The sequence below is a fragment of the Malania oleifera genome, chromosome 8 (genome assembly GCF_029873635.1).
Source record: "Malania oleifera isolate guangnan ecotype guangnan chromosome 8, ASM2987363v1, whole genome shotgun sequence".
Lineage (NCBI taxonomy): Eukaryota > Viridiplantae > Streptophyta > Magnoliopsida > Santalales > Ximeniaceae > Malania > Malania oleifera.
The window spans coordinates 64,754,910-64,780,818 of record NC_080424.1 but is presented as its reverse complement, the minus strand read 5'-3'; the positions used below and the strand labels follow the sequence as shown (position 1 = coordinate 64,780,818).

General features: G+C 35.2%; 1 protein-coding gene across 5 annotated transcripts; it reads left to right on the top strand.

Moving 5' to 3' along the window:
• Window positions 1-1,361: 1,361 nt before the first annotated feature.
• LOC131162530 (probable rhamnogalacturonate lyase B) lies at window positions 1,362-19,277 on the top strand. 5 transcript variants are annotated; one of them, XM_058119120.1, is made up of 16 exons: window positions 1,362-1,390; window positions 1,943-1,977; window positions 2,723-2,844; window positions 6,359-6,418; window positions 6,512-6,631; window positions 6,716-6,835; window positions 15,373-15,514; window positions 15,835-16,005; window positions 16,205-16,360; window positions 16,588-16,694; window positions 16,811-16,901; window positions 17,088-17,121; window positions 17,569-17,725; window positions 17,910-18,029; window positions 18,415-18,541; window positions 18,825-19,277. In XM_058119120.1, the coding sequence occupies exons 2-16, from the start codon at window positions 1,945-1,947 to the stop codon at window positions 19,056-19,058; spliced, it is 1,794 nt and encodes a 597-aa protein (XP_057975103.1). In that variant the 5' UTR covers window positions 1,362-1,390; window positions 1,943-1,944; the 3' UTR covers window positions 19,059-19,277. The 5 variants fall into 5 exon arrangements, with proteins under 5 accessions (XP_057975103.1, XP_057975100.1, XP_057975104.1 ...); XM_058119117.1 differs by having other exon boundaries at window positions 1,367-1,390; window positions 17,088-17,229; XM_058119118.1 differs by having other exon boundaries at window positions 1,379-1,390; window positions 17,088-17,229; window positions 17,913-18,029.
• Window positions 19,278-25,909: the final 6,632 nt, after the last annotated feature.

The window sequence follows — 25,909 nt, the reverse complement described above, 5'->3', positions numbered from 1 at the left end:
CTGGGACTAGCTGGGAAGGGATTTGGTTTTGCTCTTCGGTAATCATGGAAAGTTGGGTTCTTCTTCCTTCTAAGAAAATCATTGAGGATAAAACGTCTTCATTATTTGCTTCAGCATCTCTGGAAGTCTGTGTTCTTGTGGCCAAAAGCAAACCACAAATCATCAACGTTAGGTAATGCAGTTGTGTGGATCACATGTAGTCTTGCTAAGACTTGACTCAACAGTTTCATGTTCATGTCTTCCAACAAATCCAAAAGGATTCCCCATCTATCAAACCATAACATTTTGGCCCAATGGCATTTTAAAAACAGAGTCGGTATCTTCGACCATAGTCCACAGAGATGACAAGAAGGATCAGTTCGCAGGGCATCTGCACCAAAGAAAGACCTTAAACCACTCCTGCGACTTGAATTTCCAATATGATTGTCCATTTCCCTGAGCTTGAAGGATAAAGTGTATTGGCAATTCCTTGACAAGTAACAAACTGCCCTGCTGATTTTGTAGGCCAGACAAGATTGTATACAATATTTATTGTATTTCATGTTTTACTTGAATTTTTTTTTTTATCAAAAATAAGACAGGACATAAGTGGATTGGATTTTTTTTTTTTTTTTTTTGGTTTTTTTTTCTTGCTTTTTTAGTCTAAATAAGACTCCCCTTCCTTCCCTTGGTATGTTACATTCTACACTTGCACTAAACATTTATATTCTAAGTGTGCTTAGCTGAACCTAGCTAACCCATAAAACGAATAGACCTAGATCTCTATGGATAAAACTACAACATAAAAAGTAATATAACCTCTCTTTTATCCTAAGACTCTCTCGGAAAATTGTTTGCTCTCAGTACCACCACTAACTTGAGCTAGCATTGAAGAGGTCCCCTTTGGGCAACTATAGACCTCCCAAAACTTGTACTAGTTTTTCCTCTATTGCTCTTTAATGGCTTTATTTTCTTCATAGAAACTGGTACCGTGTTGCCAAAGCAATATTGTTTCGAGGACTACAACATGACCAACACACTAAATTTAGATTCTTACATCATATTTACTTTGTATTATATTTTATTTAAATTTAATATTTAAATCCAATCAACTACAACATGATCAACTACTCTTGTCACACTTGATTCATGAGCTATTGTTGATGAGGAGCCAATTGGGTTCTCCACCAAACGACCCTTGCACGGCTCTTATCCATACACACCAAACCTACAGTGATCATCGGGTGAAGGGATCCATCAGTAAGGTATTCTTGCAGAAATGGAATGCTGCCTTTACCTGGCTTTACCCATAGTTCAAGCTAACCACACCAAACCATACCAAAGCAAAATGGATATATAAAGAAGCCAGCCTTCATACTTCTAACTTGTGTACCGTAGAGACTGCAGAAAGGTAAGAAGTGATCCGACTTTTATCTTTTATTATATATTTTTATTTCTCAAGGTCACCATAAGAGCATGAAAAACCTATGGTGGCGCTAATTCAATCTTTGGTACACAAGAAAGGGAATGGAATTAATTTTTATATTTTTACATGTTTTTCGTGTGACATTTCATTCCATTCCACTCCCAATCTACTCCATTTTAGTATGCCAAACAAGTCATAATATTATTTTCTCATGGTCACGATTTATTGAGACTTCTACTGTCGTCTCTCCTATCGTAAAACCACCAACTTTCTTGATCTACACTTTTGAGGAGACCTATGTTTTTGATAAACAGTTGGGTGAGCATGGTCACTGCAACCCCTTTGTCAGAGGACACCCCTTCTCCAGATGTTCTCGGACTATTTTTAAAATTTCTTTAACTCCCTATGCTTAATCTATTCTGATAAAATCCATACAATATTCATCACGTATTAAAATGCTTGCTTCTTTCTCATTTTCATATGTATCTTTTCATAAATACTTCATTATTGCCTTGATAGTCGGATTGAAATTTTCAGGCATGGCTATGCAATTGTGTGTTCAAGACCACTATGTAAGTGTTTGAATTATTATTTTAATTTTTTAAAGAAGAATCATGTTTTTGATAATTTTGTGAATGTTTCATTCCACTCATTAATTTAATTAATGTCATAATGAATACATGGGGTGTGCATCTTTTCATTTCTGTTTTCCTAGCAATTCAAAGATTAGGACTATACAATGGCTTCCATGAGAATAGATACCTATCTACTCAAATCCAATCAGTTCATCTCGCCTCTACTTCCTCATAACATAAAGAATATGAATCATTGCCACTCCTTTTTGAAGGACAACGACATACTATCAAACTTAATAGGCCCATGATAATGAGTAATTACATGTGTATGAGTATATCATTTTTTTCACTTTTAGGTGTAATTGATAATGAGCAATAGGCCTGTGATAATGAGTAATTTTATGCACATGAATATACTCTCTCTCTCTCTCTCTCTCTCTCTCTCTCTCTCTCTCTCTCTCTCTCATTTATGGAATTTGAAACCCTTTTAAAGGGTAGAGAGAGATCCCACCAAGCCCATAGGTTGCTGATAATGAGTAATTACATACATCTGAATATATTTTAGATGCTATTACTCTCTCTTTTAACTCTATCTACATGTAGTTACTTTTCTTACCTTAACTAAATAATAATAATAATAATAATATTTATTATTATTATTATTATTTAGACTAAGTTAATAAAGAGAATTAAGAATTATGGTGTACACTAAAACTAATATTTGGAAATGTATTCTTTACAGGTGGTTATCGATAATGGCATTCTACAAGTTACATTATCAAATCCTGATGGCTTTGTCACCAGAATTCAATATAATGGCATTGATAATTTGCTTGAAGATAGTAATGATGAAGATAACAGAGGGTATTACCTGATTTAAATTTTGTTCATTTTTTTTTTCTTTTTCTCAAAAATGTGTTGAATATTGATAGTGATATAAGAACTTTCTATCCCCCTCATAAAAAAGTTGACATAGAAAAAGTTTGAATGCTCTAGTTGATAAGTCTTTTTACCAAAAAAAAAATTTTAAAAAAAAAGGCATACATTAAAAAAAGTTGTTGATTGAATGTTGACATTGACATAAAAGTTTATTTACTTATTTATTTATTTTCATTGATTAAATACAATAATAAATAGGATCTAAACTGTTAAAATATGGAAAGTTTATTGGAGATATGAAGGTGATGATCAAAGTACAAAATCTTAAGACAAATCTTTTCCTAATCTAATTAACACTAAAATAATTAATTACCCACTATTCTGAAATATTCACTAAACAGAATGATACAAATTAACCACACAATAGCCATGGGAATACCAAATTTATGTAGGTGTGAAGGGAAAAACTATGGGACCAAAGTTTGCTTTCAGTCTTCCATTATGTCAAATAGTATATTGTAACATGTCTTCTCCAGTTAAAATTAGAGTCGTACATCAACTAAGTTAATAGAGAACAAGAAAGTTTTGGCATATGTCAATATGAATCATCATTAAGAAAAGGAAGAGTCAAACTTCAAGAATAGCAGAGAGGTCTCACTAAAAATAGAGGTTGTTGTCTAAATCACGAAAACTAAAAAGCAAATGGCCTCCAAATGATTATCAAACCAACGAGATTGAAGAAAAAAAAGTCATGAACAGGATGTCAAAAATTCAACTCAATCAAGCAACAAATCACTATCTGATTGTAACGATCAATCTGACTGTGTATATACCTCTAACCCTAACTTTAATCCTGTTTTCTTTTCTACTTTTCTCTCATCTCTCTCATCAAAATGCACAAAAATTGCAGCCATAATTCTCTTTAATTTGCTGCCTTTAATTTTTGCAAAGATGATCAATCATCTTCCAAACAATTTACAATTATATAATGATTCAATCATTTCATAACACCTAATCGGGCTACTTCAAAATTATAAAAAAACAAAAAAGAAAAAATATTCTTCCACTAAGGCATGGAATCCACATGGCATTAGCTAAGACATCCAAGCGGACCAATCACATGCGAGCCATCATTTATGTAGGAGGGAAACTCAGCATATTAAATGTAAAAATAAAGAAAATTATACGAATATAGAAATTCTATAAAATTTTGGAAAATACAAGAAATTCGTAAAAATCTAAAAAAAAAAATGTATATGCATAAAAATGAAAAAAATATAAATTCATAAAAATCATAGAAAATAAGAAAAATGCTTAAAATCAAGAAAAAAAAACAAAATATTGTTTAAAAATCATATTATTTTCATATATATATATATATATATATATAGATATATATGTATATATATTCGGATTATTCCTTAGAATTCATAAAATATACAAAATTCTATGTATTAATTCATTTAAAAAAAAAAACATAGCTTACAAATGCAAAGAGAGTTTTGGAGGGTAACTTAACGATAATTTTTCTTTTTCGGAATGCCAGTCTTTAAATGACATCAATTAAAATATTTCACACCCATTAGAGAAATTAAGTTTCTTTGGTAGCTGGGAAGATAATAAATAGGTTGGTATTGTTGGCTCATTAATCTCTTTAGAACTTTTGAATGACCCTATGTCTCACATTAGCTTAATTGATGGTCTCAAATCATTCATATTTTAATATTGGACATGAAATATTCATTTTAAGAGAAAATTTATTTCCATGCAAGATTTGGGACTTATTCATTATAAAATATTATGTTAGTATTTAGATTTTTACAAGTGAAAGGTGTAATTTGGTATGAACCAAAATGATGTGGACATCGCATTATTTTATAAAATCTAAATACCAATTGGATATCTTATAATTAGTGAATTTTAAATTTTATATAAAGAAACGATTCATTATAAATATTTGAGCAAAAGACACTGATCTCCTCTAAGGTTTGGGTAAAAAAGAGGAAGACCCCTCCTGAAATTTCAAAAATGTCATAGACTTCCGCTGATGTTTTATGAATTTTAAAGACCTCTTCTAAAGTTTCCTAAAACATATACAAATATTTCCTTATATTTTATAAAAAAGATAAGTTTTTTTTTAGGAGATATCTATGTCTTTTCAGTAAATTTCAAGAGAAGTCTGTGATATTTTTGAAATCTCATGAAAGGTCTCTGCCTTTTTACCAAATCACAAGAAAAGTCAGTATCTTTTGCTCTAAATATGTTAACTATTTTTTGAGAGTACAACAAATAACTAAATAAACTAGCCTTATATAGTCACATGTCAAAGTATAGTTTTAAAAAATGGACTAGACCAACGGGGCCGACCCAATTGGATCGAAATCGGCCAAGTTACCAGTTTGAACATGAGGCTTGAATCGGATTTTAAGCAAACCAATGTCAACGTAGTCAGACTTAGGTGACTTAATTCAACTCGGCAAAACCAAATGAGTCAACTCAATTTGACCAAATTTTTATTAAAAAAAGAAATTGTTACATTTTGCGAACTCCTACTGACATTAAAGAGTCATGCTACATGGAATGATTTATTTTGCATATTAAATGATTGCAACAAATTTATACACATGGAATGTATGCATCTAAAATATTAACTTCATCAAATTTAAAATCTTTTATCTTTAAATTTTTGTTTGAAACTTTAAAATATTAAAAATAAGTAAAATTGAATATAAAGAAATTTAAAATTTTTATATTTGAAGAAGATTACAAAATTATAACAAGTTAATTATCAAAATTTTGATTTTGTACACTATTGAATATTAACATTAATTTTACTTAATTTGAGTAATACTAGAATAATTTTTAAACATTAATATATAATAAAAGATGAAATTTCCTTTTTTTTTTTCTTCAAAATAAAATATTTTTTTAATCAATCAAAAAATTTACTCTTTTAAATAAATTTGAAATACGAATGCGCTCTCATATATATATATATATATATCACCAATTGAACAAACGATCTAATCATTGGTCTGACTGGTTGAACTGACCCGATGTAGCTATCGGCTCGCTCACCTATCCGGGTTTTAAGATTGTCAAAGTATGAGCGATTTGATACCGCCATTCATGGAGCCCTAATATTGACGATGTGTAATCTCAGTAACCCTGTTAATTTAGTCGGGTCCAAGCGGCTCGGGCTACCGGTTTGTATCCGGTCTGAACTTTTCAAGCTTGCCGCCATGCGAGAGGCTTGGACAACTTCAAGCGACCAAAAGAAGAAGAAGAATGAACAGCAAACCTCGAATTGTACTGAAGTGGAAAACCCAGAAGGCTCAAACTCGGAATTTGAAAAACTTGGAAGAGTTTGATTTAACCGAGTTCGCTTGCGGTGCAATTTGAAATTCAGTTAAAATTTTTAGCTAGCTGAGTACGTAGAGAAAATTGTGAAAGCATGTCGTGCAATTTGACGTCATACTCCAATGGAACATGCTTGCAGGTACTGGGACCTTGTTTGGAGCGAACCAGAGCATACAGGAACCACTGGGACATTTGAAAAGTTTCGCCCTCTCCCTCTCACTGCTGCAAAAATTTTCAGAAAGAAATCTAAATCACTCACGTTTCAAATTGGCAATTGATACTGAATGTGCAGGATCAAGGGAACGAGCTTTAGGGTTGTAGTGGAAAATGAGGAGCAGGTGGAGCTTTCCTTCGCAAAAAAATGGGATCCCTCCCTTGAGGGCAAGCTCGTCCCGTTGAATATAGACAAGAGGTCTCTCTTTAAACTCCTTCAGAAATGTTTGTTTCCGGAGAGTGTGAATTGATTCCCATTGATGGCGATGTTGATGATTATTAGATTTGTAATGCTTCGTGGTTCCTCTGGATTCTACTTCTACGGCATTTACGAACATCTCAAGGAATGGCCAGCTTTCAATCTCCCCGAGACCAGGATTGTGTTCAAGCTTCGAGAAGACAAGTACGCGAATCTCCTTCTCCCTTATTCATTATATTAGAAAATGCTTCATAAGTTTAAAAATTACAACGATTCCTCAAAAATTTAACTCTGGGGAATTAATGTATTTAGAAGTTTATGGATGGTAAAACCTACTTTACTTTTTAAATAATGGTAAATTATACCAATATTTACCGAAATATAATTCATTTTTCACAAGCTTTCAAAATGGTTTCAATTTCATCCAACCGTTAGTCTAAATTAGGAATTTCGGACAGAACTCTAAACTATTGCATAAGAACAAACGCTATGCCTAATCCGCCCTGGTAGACAGCCCTCACGGCCCCATCAAAGTAGACCCCAAATTATTGACTGCATTGCTAGTGCAATTTACCCTTGAAAATATTATTTTTTGCTTAAATTTTGGACTTTTTAGGTGAACTATATTTTTTTCTTTATTTTTTAGCATGTCCACACCAAATAAGGTTGCTCATAGTGCTGTATATATGATTGTATGTATGTATGAGTAGTCCAAAATCTATGTACAGTATCAAAGAAGAGCATACTTCCAACCATGTGGATTGAATGTTGGACTCTTGAGTTTTGGCCTATTAATATTTTACACAATTGCAAGGATCACATTTAGGGGTGTGACTTGGTTTTCTAAGACTTGGTTTTCTGCTTCTAGGGGTGTGACCGTGCGAGGCAAGGGGATCCCATTTCTCCCTTTCTTTTTATTTTAGTAGGTGATGTGTTGAGTAGGATGACTGATAGGGGCATTGATATGGGTTTTGTCTAGGGTGTTTCTATTACAGGGTGTGGTTGTTTCTCATTTATTCTTTACTGATGGTACCATTTTGTTCTTGTTAGATAAAGGAACTATTTTTGTACTATTTTCACTATTTTGTAGGTTTTTAAGTCAATCTATGGGTTTTAAGATTAATTTAGCTAAGAATGGTCTAGCTGCTCTGAGTATGAGTTCAGAGATGACTTCCAGATTGGCTGTTCTTTTATGCTGTGGGATTATTTAAGCCTTTGACTTATTTATATTTAGGAGTTCCTTTAGGTGAATCATCAGTCTAGGGGTTTTGGTTATTGGGATCCAGTGATTGCTAAGGTCTATAAACGTTTTGATAGCTGGAAGAGTATATTTTTTTCCCTTGGGAGGTCGCAATACTTCGATCCAGGTGTCTCTCTCTTTGATTCCCTTGTATTTTTCGTTCTCCTTTAATATTCTGAGGGGCTTTCTAATTGACTAGAGGGGATTATGAGATATTTCCTTCAGTTAGGGATTGGTGAGAGGAGAGATCATCTTTTCAGTTGGGAGTTTGTTTGTAGCTCTGAGATGGGAGAGGAGGCCCCGGGGGGGGGGGGGGGGGGGGTGGGCGCGGGGGCTTGGTCTTGGTATGTTGGTGTGCAAGAGCACTGGTTTGGTGTTTATCTGGTTATTGTGCTTCCCTTTGGAAACTGATTGGCATAAAGTTATCAAAGTAAATTTGTTCTGCATGGCAATGGGTGGGATGCTAATTTTATAGCTAGAGTTACTCATGAAAGCCTGTGGCATTTTACAGGCATCTTCTTTCATTTTTTTCCTTGTATCAAGTACAAAGTAAGAGATGGTGGTAGGTTTCAGTTTTGGAAGGATCTCTGGATGCGAGAATTCTGTTTTTCCAGTTTCCTTTCCTTCTATTTTTCATCTTATTTTGCATGTCCTGATGTGCATGCGCTTATTTCTTTTCTTGTTATTCTTGACACTGAGATTTCTTGGAATTTTAATTTTTTTAGAAATCTTAATGATGTGTGTGTAGTGGAACTGAGGAGCTTTCTTCTGTCCTAGGTTCACTGGATTCTTTTAAATATTCACATGTTGGGGGTGTTTGAGTTTGATGTTTGGATAATTCTAGTGTTTTTCAATGTAATTCATTTTACTCTTGTCTAAACTGTTCTTTCCATTTTTTCCTATCGCTAATCATTTGCAGAGAGCTAAAATTCCTTCAAAGGTAAAGGTTTTTGTCAGATTTCCCCTTCACCTAAAAGCTTAAGTTGTTAGCTTGTGGGCCAACAATGTATAACACTCCCCCGCATGTGCATTCGACAGCATGTGGATATATAAACAAACAATAAACGACACCCATTATAGGGAATAATTAATAATATAATTCTTAACAAACAAACAATAAAGGGCAACAAGACTAGTGAAAGAAGAAAAGATTGGAAAAAATATTTCTTTTTATTCATTTTGTTCTTACGTACAATCCAATATATAATACAATAACCTATTCTAATCAAGGAAATAATTTCCTATTAAATGAAATCAAATCCCCCATAATTACTCACTAATTACTCACTTTCCTAATTTGTTTTTTATTTACAAAGATATTCTAGGTTGACATTTTAACACTCCCCCTCAAGTTGGATCATAAATGTTAATCATCTCCAACTTGTTAATAAGATCATCAAAACTCTGTCGTCCCAAGCCTTTAGTGAGAATATCTGCAGTTTGTTCCTTGGTTGGTACATAAGTCATACATATAATTCCCTCTTCAATTTTTTCTTTGATGAAGTGTCTATCTACCTCCACATGTTTAGTCCTGTCATGTTGGACTGGATTAAGAGAGATGCTAATAGCTGCCTTATTGTCACTGTAGAGTTTGATAGGAAGGTTTACCAGTACCCGTAATACCTCCAATAGTTTTCGTAACCACAATCCTTCACAAATCCCTTGAGCGATTGCCCTGAATTCAGCTTCAGCACTACTACGAGCCACCACATTCTGTTTTTTGCTTCTCCAAGTCACGAGATTTCCCCAAACGAATGTACAATATCCTGTGGTGGACCTTCTATCTTCCACTGATCCTGCCCAATCTGCATCTGTAAAGATCTGTATTTCCTTGCTCTCACATTTCTTGAAGAAGAGTCCTCTTCCTGGGGATCCCTTGAGGTATCTAAGAATCTTGTATACAGCATCGAAGTGAACTTCCTTTGGTGAGTGCATGTGTTGACTTACTACACTAACTGCAAATGCAATATCTGGTCTAGTATGTGATAGGTAGATCAGTTTGCCAACCAATCTCTGATACCTCTCCTTTTCTACTGGTTTTTCACAATCTTCAACCCTCTTTACTGTTTCTATCGGGGTTTCGCTGGGTTTGCACCCTAGCATGCCAATTTCAACTAGGAGGTCAGTAACATACTTTCGTTGAAAAACACTAATCCCCTTTTTTGTTCTTGCCACTTCCATGCCCAAGAAATACCGCATCTGTCCCAAGTCTTTAACTTCAAATTCAGTAGCCAGAACCTTCTTCAATCTCTCCATTTCTACAGTATCATCACTAGTAAGAATTATATCATCAACATACACTATTAGAATTGTTTTCTTACCTCCTTGAGACTGTTGGAAGAATAGTGTATGGTCTGATTGCCCTTGTCGATACCCTTGATTCTTTAGTACCTTTACAAATCTGTCGAACCACGCTCTTGGAGATTGTTTGAGGCCATATAATGATTTCTTTAGTTTACACACTCTGTCTTCTTCACCTGTTCTACTGAATCCTGGTGGTATAGTCATGTAAACTTCCTCTTCTACTTCTCCATTTAAGAAAGCATTTTTGATATCAAGCTGTTGTAGTGGCCAATCTAAATTGGCTGCCAGGGACAAGAGAACCCAAACTGTATTTAAGTTTGCCACTGGTGCAAATGTCTCAGTATAGTCAATGCCGTAGGTCTGTGTAAAGCCTTTTGCAACAAGTCTGGTTTTATATCTTTCAACTGTTCCATCAGATTTACATTTCACTGTGAAAACCCATTTACAACCTACTGGCTTCTTCCCTTTCGGTAGATCTGTCAACTTCCAAGTTCCATTTTTTTCTAGGGCTTGGATTTCTTCCAAGACTGCCTCTCTCCATTCTGGTATTTCTAGAGCTTCCTGAATGTTTTTTGGTACTTTCGTTCGGTCCAGATTAGAGACAAATGCACGATATCCTGTAGACAAGCTTTTATAAGACATGTATTTCGACCAAGGATATTGAGTACACGACCTGGTTTGTTTTCTGATTGCAATAGGTAGATTGATATCATCAGGGGCAGAATTGTCAGAAGAGGACTCAATTACCAGATCATGATTATTTGGAGCCATCACCGGGTCCAACGCTATTGGTGCTTCACATATGAGGTTCTCCTTCTCCTTTGTTTTCGGCTTTCTTGAGTAAACCAGTATGTCTGCGTTGTTTTGTTCTCCTGCATCTCCCCCTGAGGGTAAGTGTTCAGTTGTGTTTGGCAGATCAAGAAGTACTATAATGGAAGACTCAATAGACGGGTCAGGGAATGAAGTAACTGGAGTAACCGCAGATTCAATAGTAAAAGGATCAAAGAACCGATCTTCACTCCTCCATTTCTCCCCCTGAAGAGAGGAGTTTGAGAAATAAGGAGTGGTTTCAAAAAAGGTAACATCAAGACTAACGAATAGTCGTTTTGAGACCGAGTCATAGCATTTGTAGCCTTTTTGGGTAGGTGAATAACCAATGAAAACACATTTAATGGCACGAGGATCCAATTTATAGCGGTGGTGTGCATGGACATGAACAAACACAGTACAGCCAAAAATTTTCAGTGGGAGACTGGAAGGGAATCGAGAGTTAGGAAAGTTTTCCTGAAATTTCTGTAGAGGAGTGACAAATGAGAGTACTCGACTTGGCATTCTATTAATGAGATGTGTGGCTGTTAAAATGGCATCGCCCCAAAAATAATGTTTCATGTGGGTAGTAAACATTAAAGCCCGGGCGACTTCAAGTATATGTCTATTTTTTCGTTCAGCAACCCCATTTTGTTGACGGGTATCCACACAAGAACTTTGATGAACAATCCCATGATCTTGAAGATAAGTTCCCAGGATGGTATTGAAATATTCCGTACCATTATCAGTACGTAGGATTTGAATATGAGTCTGGAACTGTGTATGAATCATGGTATGAAAATTGATAAAAATGGAACGGACTTCAGTTTTGTCTTTCAGTAAGTAGACCCAACAAAGACGAGTATGGTCATTGATAAAGGTCACAAACCATTTTGTATTGGTGCGATTTAGGGAACGTGAGGGACCCCATACATCACTGTGAAACATAGCAAATGGGCGAGATGGTTTGTATATGGATGATGGAAATGAAGTACGATGATGTTTAGCAAGTTCACATACTTCACATTGAAACTCAGAAGCCATTTTATTTGAACAAAGAGAAGGAAACAAACGTTTTAAATATTGAAAATTGGGATGACCCATCCGTGAATGCCATAACAAAAGTTCACTATTTTTAGAAGTAGATGCAGAATCACAAATTGTAGTATTACATAATTCACTCAAACTTGCCTCCTCAAAGTAGTAGAGTCCCTCATACGCTTTAGCAGTGCCAATCGTCTTCCCCGATGATAGGTCCTGAAAAACACAATGGGAGGAAACAAATTTAGCGGAACAATTTGAGTCTTTTGTTAATTGACTGATAGATAACAGATTGCAGGATAACTTGGGGACATGTAAGACTGATTGTAAAGTTAAGGAATCAGATATGCGAATACTTCCTTTTCCAGCAACTAGTGAGAGAGATCCATCTGCAATTTTTACCTTCAAATTCTCGGCATATGGGGAGTAGGATGAAAAATATTGATATGACCCAGTCATATGATCGGACGCACCCGAATCAATTATCCAAGGGCATTTGTAACAAGATGTGGTTTTTAAAGCTATCAGAGGATTACCTCGATGAGCCAGAGAACTAGAGGAAGACTGACCCGATGTTTGCATTGATGAAAACATCTTATATAACTGATCCAACTGTTCAGAACTGAATACACTGCTGGATGGGGTATCATTGTTCTCTCCTTGTGATCTTTCATTTGACCCACCAGTGTTGGCCTGGTACCCACGATTTTTGTGGTATTGTCTCGGTTTCTAGTCTGCCGGTTTTCCATGAATCTCCCAGCAGGTATTTTTTGAATGACCTGTTTTTCGACAATGTTCACACCACATTTTACCTCTTTGTGGCCGTTGACTAGGTCCTCCTGGGCCTTTTAATGCAAGGGCTGAAGCGTCCGGCCCGGTGTGCGGCCCATCTAATTTTTGGGCAGATCCACGTGCAGCCGGGTCCAGCCCAGCGGAATCACTTTGGGGTCGCAACATTACCCGTCTCCTGTTCTCCTCACGCCTGACCTTTGCGAAAACTTCTCGAGTTGAAGGGAGAGGGCGCCGGCCAAGGATCCGTCCTCTCACATCGTCGAGCTCTCGATTCAGGCCGGCAAGAAACTCGAAGACCCTCTCGTTTTCGAGCCTCCTTTGGTATCGCGTGCTATCGCCGGAGCACTCCCACTCTTCGTCGATGCTCAGATCGAGCTCCTGCCAGAGATGACTCATCTCCATGAAATACTCGGTAACCCCTCTCTCACCTTGCCTCATCTGCCACAATCGGGTCTTGATGTCGAAGATTTGAGAGTAACTCTCGCCATCGGAGTACGTCTGGCGTACGGCTTCCCAGACCTCCTTCGCCGTCGGCAAAAACAAATAAATTTTTCCGATTGATGGTTGCATTGAATTGACGAGCCAAGCCGTGACCATGAAATTTTCGGACCTCCATCTTTGCAAGGCGACAGCGTCGGATGGATCTGGTTTCCTTCGCTCACCGGTAAGGTAACCAATCTTTCCTTTTCCCTCAATTACTAGTTTAATTGACAGAGCCCATTCACGGAAATTTTTTCCGTTTAATTTTTCCAGTGAAAATGGAAAAACTGTGTTATCATTCAAACTCCCACCGGACGTAACCTCTGAATCACCGGTGATGTTTGTGGCAGAGATAGAATCTCTGCTGTCAGTCATTGTTTTAGCTGGGTTTAAGAAACCCTAGCTCCGATACCATGAAAGAAGAAAAGATTGGAAAAAATATTTCTTTTTTATTCATTTTGTTCTTACGTACAATCCAATATATAATACAATAACCTATTCTAATCAAGGAAATAATTTCCTATTAAATGAAATCAAATCCCCCATAATTACTCACTAATTACTCACTTTCCTAATTTGTTTTTTATTTACAAAGATATTCTAGGTTGACATTTTAACAACTAGAACCCATGGCCTCCTAGTAACCTGCTTTAATGCCATGTTATATTACCACTTTGCCTAAAAGCTTAAGGGGCCTTTTGGTATCATTGTCAAAATTTATGAAAACAAAAACTAAAAATTAGAAACGGAAACTAAAAATCAGACACCAACAACTTGTTTGGTCAATATTTGTAAAGCTAAAATAAATTAAAAACTTAATTAAAAAATGTTCATTTTCATCTTTAAATAAAATAATATTTTAAATTATTTTAATTATAAAAGTGCAGAATAATCAAAATTGAAAATACTACAATAAAAATAAAAATTATTATAATTATTTTACTTAATTATTATATTTTCAAAATTCACTTTACAATAACAATCTTAGTGTACATGACCATTGAAAAATATAAAAAATATTTTGTAATTGACTTTTTTTTTTTGAAATTTATATATAGTTATTTTAATTATATTTAAATCAATATAATCATTTTAATTTTTTAATTAAAAAATGTGTATAAAATGAATGATTTAATCCAAAAAAAAAAAAATTTAAATACTAAAATTTTCTAGCAACAAGTTGCCAAAGCAATTGAAAAACATAAAATCTTATTTTCAGTTTTTTCAAAAATAGTTGAAAACCGACTACAAGACAAAAAACTGACAACATAAACAAATGAATTTTTATAATCTATTTTTTTCCTATGCAGAAATGGAAACAAAAAATAGAAAACAGTAACAACAAGCAGCAAATCCTAAGCTGTTAGGTTGTGGGATAACAATGTATATCGGGCCTTAACAGCTTTTGTGTGGATTGCGATTGTTAATAGAGTTAACTCCAACAATACAACTGTTGCTGATTTGTAGACCATACATGGCCCTTCCCGTGATGCATGTGTTATTTGTTATGCTAATAGTGTCATGTGCATTTATTTCTTTATCGATCCATGGCATGTTATTTATGGAATAAGCTTTTTGGTTTGTTGGAAGAGTGTTGGAGGATTTCTTGTTGATTGATTTTGTTTGCTTTGGGAAACAAAAGAAGGTGAAAGTTTTGTTGCAGTTTGTTGGCTTTGCAGCTATTTGGTTAATCTAGTTAGAGAAGAATGATAGGATTTTTCATGATCATGCTTCATCAGTAGATCTTATTTGGGACAGGGTTGTTTTTTTGGCATCATTGTGGGTGTTGACTGCTGGGTGTTTTGGTAGTATGGCCTTCTCTGATATTCAGCTTGATTAGTTGGGCCTTTTAGCTTAGTTCCTTGTTTTTTTCTCTTTGTAATAGTTTTAGTTTTTTGCTTTCTTTTGTTTTGTTAGTATTTATCACCCTCTTTGTATATTCTTCTTCTTGTCTTAATGAATTTCTTCCTGTTCTATTAAAAAAAAAAATGGAAGCTCGTATTTAAAGCATAATGTATGCCAACTATCAAATTGCAATTAAAATATGACAATGGTTATTTGGAATTGGAGCAAATAGGTTCCACTTCATGGCTGTGGCTGATAATAGGCAAAGGTGTATGCCGCTGCCGGATGACCGGTCACCAGAAAGATGCCAAGTCTTGGCCTATCCAGAAGCAGTCCTCCTTGTCAATCCCTTGGAGCCAGAATTCAAAGGAGAGGTGTGCATGCTTCTTCCACCCTTACCCCTTCAAGTTCAGGATTAATGAGACTTAGATTACATACTCCATCACTACACATCTTAGGAAAATGTCTCAACCAGATTGTTATTATCTTCAAGCCAAATTCTAATGGTTATTTGACTTATTTCTTCTGTAAACTATTTTTTGTTTTCGATAAAGAAATTTGTGAACTAGATAAAATGATTGTGAAGGGACAGCTTAAGACTTTACCTTCTGTCTAACCAAATGGTAGGTCTTATCCATTTTTACAGTTACATATCAAAGCTTGAGTGACCGCTGTTTGGTTCCTGGGTGTGCAGGTGGATGACAAGTACCAGTACTCATGCGAGATCAAAGATCTCCGTGTTCATGGTTGGATCTGCTCTAGACCACTCTTGGGGTTCTGGCAAATCACACCCAGCAATGAGTTTCGATCTGGTGGACCCATCAAGCAGGAACTGAGCTCCCATGTCGGTCCTTATAACCTTGCTGTAAGTGATTGATGATGATATCATGATAATATATGAATTTTTAAAATTGACCTTAGACTGATGCAGTCATGTCAAGGCTATAGAGTATGGGAATTACTGGGATAATGTATGTGCATTTTGTGATTTCAATATTACATGTAAGCAGCGTAATGATGTAAACACCTAATTATGTTACTGTGATTTAAACTGGTGTTATCAGATGTTTCTCAGTGCTCATTATGCGGGAGAAGATTTGGTGCTGAAATTTGGAACCAATGAACCATGGAAGAAAGTTTTCGGCCCAGTTTTTTTCTATCTTAATTCGGTATTTGATGGAAGTGACCGGCTTTGGCTCTGGGAGGATGCCAAAATGCAGGTTTGACAGATGAATTACCTGCAAATTCACTCTAGGGGATGTTTGGAATGGCTTGTGAAAATAATTTCTAGTACTCAACGACTCATAAAAGTTACTTTTTTGAGTGATATTTTTTAAACTTGTTAAATTATTAAAAACTAAATTTTTTTCAAATTCATGTCAAACTCCCCCTTGCATACAGATTATGAATTTTTTGTAGACTAGCACTGATACAAACTGAACTTCAGATGATGGTTGAGGTCGAAAGCTGGCCCTACAGTTTCCCAGCTTCAGAGGATTTCCCCCAATCATATCAACGGGGGAATCTACGTGGTAGATTACTTGTCCAGGACAGGTTGATCTCCTGTTTTCACCTTCCTCAACTTCTAGCTCTCACTCTTCGGAATTTTTTTTTTTTAGCATTGTGATTTGGCAAATTTTATCTTAGTTTCTGTGAATTCACTTATCTAGGTATATAAGTGATGAATTTATAATTGCAAAAGGTGCTTATGTGGGACTGGCACCACCAGGAGATGCTGGATCATGGCAAAGAGAAGGCAAGGTGATTAAGATGTGTCAGTACTACGTAATAAAGATCCTGTTCTTTACATGTTTCAGGTCATTAGTTAGTGTCATTTTCCAGATAACTGATTCTGCTGAGGTAGCAGAAACAAGAGGCCCAAGTCTGAGATTCAATGGTATGCTTATTACATATTATTTGCTAATCTTGGTGATTATTTCTTGTCAGGAGTACCAATTTTGGACCAGAGCAGACAATGAAGGTTATTTCTCCATTAATGATATACGTGCTGGCAATTATAATCTTTATGCATGGGTCCCTGGTTTTATTGGAGAGTACCAATATGATGATGTTATCACCATAAGCCCAGGTCTTATTTTCTCGCATTCTGGTATTATTTTGAGGGCCTGTTTAGTCCTGAAAATAGGTTTATTTTCCATTTTCATTTTTTTTTTAAATTACAAGAAAACGCCACATTGTTTTTCAATTTTCTGGATTTTGTATGGAAATTTTGAAAAATATCTTTCTATTGTTCTTCACATTTTCTATATAAACGTTAAAAAAATGAAATTTATGATGGCATTTTTTTAATTCTTTAGAAAACTGAAAATGGAAAATAAAAGTTATTGTTGGCAACTGAGCAGACTCTGTTATTCTACTGTGTTATAAACATTTTCCTTATGGCTTGATAGGATTAAATGCAAACCAGGTTGTGCTGTAGATATGGGTGACCATGTATATGAGGCTCCTAGAGATGGGCCTACATTGTGGGAAATAGGTATCCCTGATCGTTCTGCTGCAGAATTCTACATTCCTGATCCCAATCCAATGTATATCAATAAACTTTATATCAATCATCCTGACAGGTTAGCTCTCTCTGTATTGTGAATTTTTAAGGAATTACTTTTTGCTAGTGCCGGTCTTTCTCTTTGCGTATGCATGCGTTCAGCTATGCTGTACTTAAATGCTCTCACTCTGGAGTTCAGGAGTGTTTGAGGAAGATTATGAGGGTTAATGACAATTAAAATCTTGGTCGTCTTCTACCATTAGCAGGTTTAGGCAGTATGGTTTGTGGGAGAGATACACAGACCTGTATCCAGATGGAGATTTAGTTTACACCATTGGTGTCAGCAACTATAACAAGGATTGGTTCTTTGCTCATGTTACCAGGTGGGCAGTCTATTATTACTCTCTCTCTCTCTCTCTCTCTCCCCTCCTCCCCACTGGAATTGTAGTAGTATTGAATGTCTAATCATTGAAGGTCATGATAATGAAAAGTGTGAATAGCGATCCATGACCGTTGTCTCATTTCGGTCACCTTCCTACATGATAAAACTGCATGCTAGCTTATATTTATAATTGAACATGAAAATTGCCAAACATATAACTGTCATGCAAATTTTTTGGCTTTTTTTTTTTTTTTTTGTCTTTTTTTGCCATTTTTAAAGTTCCTGATTCTGAAAAGTTTTGGCTAATGGTTTGTGATTCCAATGAACCAATTAGGAGAATTAGCTGTTCGATTATTTCTCAGTGTTCAAGCCTTCTTGCATTGCAGGAAGCTAGATGATGACACATATCAAGGAACAACATGGCAAATCAAGTTTGTTCTGGACACTGTTGATTGGAGTCAAACCTACAAGCTGCGGTTGGCACTTGCATGTGCAAATGTTTCTGAATTGCAGGTATTGAACTTTATGATTTGACATGGAATACAAGAAACACAAGTGAGAGACAAGGGAGAAATTAACGTAACATTTTACAGAACATGCTCAAATGTAGATATTTTGCCCTTGATTTATAATTTCGTTTATGATAATATATATTCATCTGTCAAGCTATAGATCTGAACTCCCCATGCCCTTTTTGAGCAGGGAGCCCTTTTTATCCCTCTGCAAACTTCTATTTCTTTGCTTGTTTCTTCATTTTTCATGCAAGTAAACCAGTAATTAAACTTTTTTCTTGAAGGTCCGAATTAACGACCCAAAAGCAGATCCTCTATTTTCTAGTGGATTGATAGGGAAGGATAATGCAATTGCAAGACATGGAATTCATGGACTCTACTATCTCTACAATGTGGGCATCTCAGGTGCTCAACTCATGGAAGGGAATAACACCATTTTTCTTACACAACTGATAAGCACCAGCCCTTTCCAAGGGATCATGTATGACTATATTCGCTTAGAAGGTCCCCCCTTCTAATTCTGTTTCACAGAAGAGATTTGACTTTGTTTTAATAGAAATATGAAGTATTTCCCAGCTTGAGAAATCTCCAGTTACGCAGAAAAGAACCTCTACAAGGAAGACTCGTGTTTGAGAAACTGTAGAATGTTTTCATGTGTCATTTGCCTAGTGCACAATCCAATTCTTATAACCAAATCTTATAACCCTCTTAATCCAATTTGTTTCTTCTTTGTCTTTTATCCTTTTTATGATAGGGTAATGTTGTTTACATCATTGCTCTGCTGCCTCCATTTCTCACTGCTTGTGCTTAAAACCATGACAGAAATACTCTGCAGGGCACGTTTTGAACATTGCTAAGCTTCATTGGATCAGGGTGAGTGGAAATGATCTTCCCTGGGCCAAGATTGATTTAATCAAATAGAATGATGGATTCATTGGTAATTCTACAAAAAATGAGTTCAGCTAATCCTGGGTACCATGCTCTTGAACTAGACTGTCTGTGCCCAAGTGAGGTAGCTTTCAATGCTTCTGCCAGTGTAATAAGTCATTTCATAGACCCCAAGCGCAAGCTTAGAGTTCTCTGTCATGTTTTCACACTCCAAACCATGAGCAATTGGCTTAAAAAACCAAACAAGAGAGAGTGGCTACAGGTGGAGATAAAACTCCAGGGAGCAGACTTTGGGGATCTTCCTGAAATTATGTTTCCAAAAATGTATTGGAAACTCTCATATGTCAGGATTACTCTATTATGAGCTTCATTCTAATCCAAGTTAATTAAGGATAAGTATCGCCAATATCCTAGTTATAGGATAACTCATGGAGGAGCCACAACCCATGTGGATGCCTCGACATTCGATCCAAGTTTATATATTTCCTATGGCATTCGTTTGCAGACGGTAACAATTTCATGAACTTTCCTTCCACCACCATCTCTTACATAGGTAATGAAGCGCATAACCAAATGAAAAACAATTTGCAGGTGTCATGTTAAGTCACCTTCAAACCTCTATGGCACAACTCAAAAAATTTTCCAATATAAAACATCGTTCATACTAGATCCAACATTTCTAATCCCTCTATAGATTCAATGGCAAACTTTCTTCGATGCATTTGAACTCATGATTATGTTAGGAAACAAATATTGACTCAATCACTCATGTTGTTAGTCATGCAGAATGAATTTGATATCAAATGACTTCTCTATTCGAAAGATCTTGACCATATAAGGACAGATTAAGTTATCATTTTGGGAGTTGCATTTTGTAAAATAAAATCATGAGACTAAGCCGAAGTAGATAATATCTCATTAGAATTGGATCAAGACTAGTATATTTAGTGTTTGCGCCATTCTAAGGAACTGCTTTAAGTGTATTAACACATAAGGTAAAAGCCACTCTAATAAGAACATCAAAGATTAAAAGGAAGACGCCTATTGCAAAGCCACATTATTAGGCATATAACAGAGAGATTTTGGTCATATAAGAATAAATTGTTGGTGATATTTCAAATTCTAGACAATTTTTTCCTAATTTAATTTTTTAGTGTTTGGCACTAGTTTATTCTTAAATTTTATGCAACAGTTATATTATTTTATGGATGCATTAGATATTCAAATATTATTTTTTGCTACAATAACTAAGGTTGGAGGTTAGCCATCTGTATAATCTATAAATAGGCTAGCTTGAGCCTATTCCAAGATAGACAACCAACTCTCTCTTCTCTTCCTCTTACATTCTTCATCCATTTCATCATCTAGTAGTTGCCCACATGCTTTTGGTAGCAAGCTTGCAAATTTTTCAACACCCTATATTTTTTCCAAGTTTGTTTGGAAGCTACTTTGAAAAACTAATCATTTTTTTTTTTTTTTTAAATTGATTCTTTTTCATTGGATAACTAAATACTGTAATTTGTAGAGCTTAAGAGTTTGTGAGTAAATACAATGAGTCACGTTGAGTAATTCTAAAAATCTTGTAAAATTATTCTTCGTAGGGACAAAATTAATTTAAATAGCAGTAATCCTTTCACGCCTCAACTCCAATACAATAATATTTTTACTAATTAAATTTAATTATTTTCTTGTTGCACTTTTTTTTTTCTGCACGGAACATGTTTCAATCTTGTGACACATCTATTATTGTATAAAATCATAAATCCTAATGAGTTAAAGCTAATAACACCTCACTAAAAATTGAGTCGAAATTGTTTAACTGAGAATACCTGACCTTAACTTCATGATTTATATATAGTGCATGAATGCTCACATTGACGTTAGTTATTGTATATTATATCAAACTACCAATAAATTAGATTAATTAAGGGTGAATTTGGCTCTCTTTTTCTCCCTACTTTTCTTTTTTAAAAGTAAAATTTGGGTATTACACATTTGGTTAATAACCTTTTTAATTTGAAAAAAATTAACTTTTATCTTTTTAGAGAACTTTTAAAAATTGTGAATTTAAAACTTTTAAAAGTTGAAAAAAAAAAAGAACTAACTTTTTCTTCAACGAATTATTATTTCATTGTTGTCCATTTTTTTTTTTTTTTTCAAATATTACATAACTATCAATGTGTTAATTATATTTCCTAAAAATACATATCCACTTTAGTTCTTTTAAATAGTTTTAAGTACCTTATAGTTTTTTTACTGAACACCTAACACCAGTTTTCTTTCTAACTCCTTTTTCACAAGAGGGATAAAATAATTATAAAATAGTAACAAAAAATTCTTTTCTTCACTTTTTTTAAAAGATTCTTTTAAAAATCCACTAAGGAGGAGGGAGCTTTGAGGTGACCCTCAACTTAAAGGGTCAATCCTTGATCTCTAAATACTCAGCCTTCTTCTCCTGTGTAGTGTCAAATATTGGACTAAGGTCGATATAGAGTTCATCTTATTATGAGCGGTCTTAAGTTCATTTTCCAACCTCTCATCTTTTTGAGTATATCTATATTGCTAGTCACAGAATTGAAAATATTAGGTTTGAAGCAATTCCAGGTTAGACTCAGAATATGCATCAACAGCTAGCTTTTCAAATGAGGATTTGCACACAATATTTATGTTAATCTGGTTAAGCACCTAACAAGGGAGTGAATTGGGTGGTTTTAAAACTAAAAACTAATTCAAATTTTGTTATTGGTTTACAATAAAGAAGTGTAAAAATCCCGTGTATATTGGAGAGAACCCGTGTATATTGGAGAGATTTAGGGGGTATTGTGATTTTTGCTGTAATTCCAAGAGGAGGGGTGAATTGGGTATTTAAAAATATATGGTTCTCTTAATCTCTAACTTTGAAAACCCAACCACACAAGCACAAGTTTGGAGATACATAGATTTTAGTATTACACAACCTAATAGATTTAAGCTATGTATATCTCAAACAATGAAGTATCACCCAATCAATCTCAAGTGCAAGAAATATTTAATACATGCACAATAGGTAGATGTAAAATAAATAATCAAACGCAAGCGGAAATAAAATGAGATAAGGGAAGAAAGATGCAAACTCTAGATTTTACGAGGTTCAGCCAAATCCGACCTACGTCCTTGCCTTGGGCAAACTACCCAAGGATTCTACTAATTCACTCGTTTAATCGGGATGGAGCTTCCCTTTACAATCCGCTGCTTACACGAAGCGTAGCTGCCTCTTTACAATCCGCTGCTTACACGAGGCGTAACTTCCTCACCATGATTCATACACCGAACCGCAAATACAATAGAGATAAGAAATAACTTTACGTACAATTGGATGCTTCTTAACAAGCTTATGTGTACAAGTGAAAACCAAAACACTCTCACAAGATATAACTAGAAGCTCAAGAGAGAATAGATGTTTTCTTTTCAATGAGGTATTCGTAATAGAATGTGTGATTTTATATATGAATATATATGATGAGTTTCTTCAAAGATCTAAACCCAATGCAATACATCTCTAAAAAATGACTTTTCAAAAAAATGTGTTGGAGAATCCAGGGTTTGCTCACAAATAGCTTTTACCAAATAAGAGAAAAGAAAATCTTTGAGTAAAAAATATACAAGTGGATGCTTCAAAGATACAAGCCCTAGTATAAACTTTTTCCCAAAAGATATTTTTTAAAACAATGAAAACATGGAGAACTAGGGTTCTTGCTCTCAATAAAAGTTAAAAAATATAATAGTAGGAGAGAAAAAATACTTCGAAAATAAAGATTGAATACCCAAAAATAAAATCTTGTTTACCAAACCTCAATACCAATGATGCTTGCAATAGATGTGAGTGAATGCTCTTCGAATGTTGAAAATACGAGTAGAGAATGCCCAAAAGAGTTTGAGTGTGATAGAATAGAGGCAAAAGGAATCTCTATTTTCTTTTAGGGTTTTTAGGGTTGATATTTATAGGCATGGTTGGCATATAGCCGTTTTCTACCCATTGGATCAATAATAAATATTTTATAAAAAAATTTTTGATCGTTGGAGTGCTGAAACGTTAGGTTTGCCTGACAGACTCGTCAATGAGTGGACACACTAGTCGACGAGCGTCCTTCACTTGATCGTCAACGAGACCACAACATTAGTGGATGAGTCTCTGACTGAGAATATTGAGGTCTCGAAATTTTCTCGTCGACGAGGACAGGCATTAGTCGACAAGTTACATTCATGTGTTCATCGACAAGGCCAGGGCACTAGTCAATGAATCCCCTGTTTTTCAGCCTTATTAGCCTTCAAAAATGCTAAACCAACCTAGGACAAGTGTATGTAAATTTTCCATGAAATGCATGAGTCCTAGGGTCAGTCTATTTGTCATTTTGAGCTTCCTAACATATCTTATGAGACATGTAAATAAAAATAAGACTAAATACAAATTACAATTGAAAATGAATTATCTTCATCCGTTTGCTCTTCTACGTCCATGGAATGAGCCAAGCCGTATGCACTTAATGTTCCTCAAGGCTTCCATAGCATCCTTACCATCCATGCCTGCTAAGTAATGATCCTATTCCAAAGCTCAATGTACAGGTAAGATACTATGTGATTTGTTATTATCAAAACAAGATTGGGCTTATAGAGTCAACAAGTATTTATTGTATATTATTGAGTGAGATTCTTTTAGGAGATTGTTTCTATATTTAGAGTAGAGATTGTATTATAAGTAGTTTGTATTGGCTTGTACAAAATTATTTAAGAAATACAGAAATTATTCATTTTGATTTCATGGTATCAGAGCTAGGAGATTAAGCCTAGCTATCAATGGCGGAAATCGCCGGCCAAAGTAGAGGTTTGATGACCTCTAAATCTCATGAGGTCCTCCAACAGAGTTTCATGAGGTCCTCCAATAGAGTTTCAGTCTGCGATTCGCCTCGTCTCTACATCATAGGGAAGACCTCTCGAGTTAGGGTTTCGTACTTTCATTTTTCGTCATCGTCGCCGACTACCACCCATCACTCGCTCACGAAGCCTTGTGAGTCTGTGATAACCCTCGCCTTGCGGTGTCGCTGTACCTTCGCCTATTCGTCAGTTAGCTATTCGCGCATCGCTCACTCACTTGAGTCGCTCGCCATTACATTCTTCGCGAACCACGAAACTAGATCATATGGAGGTTACTAATGAAGAACACATTGACTATGATTTAAGCGAGCCAATTATGGGTGAGAAAGATGAAAGATTAAATTAACTTAATAATGGTAACATTAGAGGCCATGAAAAAAAAGATTCTTCTCCTCACACAAAGCTTCCAAGTGCCGACTCTATTCATATTCTTCTTAAGCAAGCCCTACACGCTGATGATCGTGCACCTTTGTTAGATTTCCTTTACACAAGATGAAAAGGTTATCTCAAACTCCACAAATATTTCTTCGAGTTCTTTAGCCCAAAGAGTTCATTTTTTGCAAGCCTTGAATATAACCTCTAAATCCAAAACTCCTTGGATTATTTATTTTGGTGCTTCTGACCACATAACCAATGCCTATCATCTTTCCTCATCATATTCACTATGTGCTGGAAATATGAAAGTTAAAATTGCAGATGGATCACTCTCGTCTGTCGTATGCAAAGGGAATATCTGACTCTCTTACTCCATCACACTAGAGTCTGATATTCATGTTCCTAATTTATCTTGCAACTTACTATCCATTAGCTAGTTGACTAAGAATTCCAGTTGTTCTGCTAAATTGCTTCCCTCTCATTGTGTTTTTTAGGACCTATCATCAGGGAAGACGATTGGCAATGCTAAGGAGTGTAAGTGACTCTACTACTTTAAGGAGGCGAATGTGAGTGAACAATGTAAAACTGCTATTTGTGATTCTGCATCTATTTTTAGGGATAGTGAAATTTTGTTATGGCATTCTAGGATGGGTCATCTAAATTTTCAATATCTAAGACGTTTATTTCCTTCCATTTGTTCAAATAAAATGTCTTTTGAATTTCGATGTGAGATTTGTGAACTTGCAAAACACCAGAAGAATTCCTTTCCAAAATCCACATATAAACCATCAAGACCCTTTACTATGATTCACGGTGATTTATAGGGGCCCTCACGCTCTCTCAATCGTACTCACACGAGATGGTTTGTTACTTTTATTGATGATCATACTCGCATTTGTTGGGTTTACTTGTTGAAAGATAAAACTTGTTGATTTTTTGAGTCTGATCCTTATTTTGATGCTGAAAAAGAACTTCGATCATTGATGATCATACTTGCATTTTTTGGGTTACTTGTTGAAAGATAAAACTTGTTGACTTTTTGAGTCTAATCCCTGTTTTGATGCTGACAAAGAACTTGGATCTAATGTGTGTGGCTAGTACTTGAACAGGTTAATAATTCAGAACACACACATAGAAGAGGAAAATGGACTTCTAGCTAATACACTTGGCGCATCCATAAAAAATCAGAAGAGCA

Excerpts from the sequence above, each read along its gene's own strand:
- LOC131162530 (XM_058119117.1), top strand. The coding sequence starts at position 1,945 with ATGGCTATGCAATTGTGTGTTCAAGACCACTAT. Across the intron at positions 16,902-17,087 it reads CATGGCAAAGAGAAGGCAAG|GAGTACCAATTTTGGACCAG; the intron begins GTGATTAAGATG and ends ATTTCTTGTCAG. Across the intron at positions 18,030-18,414 it reads TTCTTTGCTCATGTTACCAG|GAAGCTAGATGATGACACAT; the intron begins GTGGGCAGTCTA and ends CTTGCATTGCAG.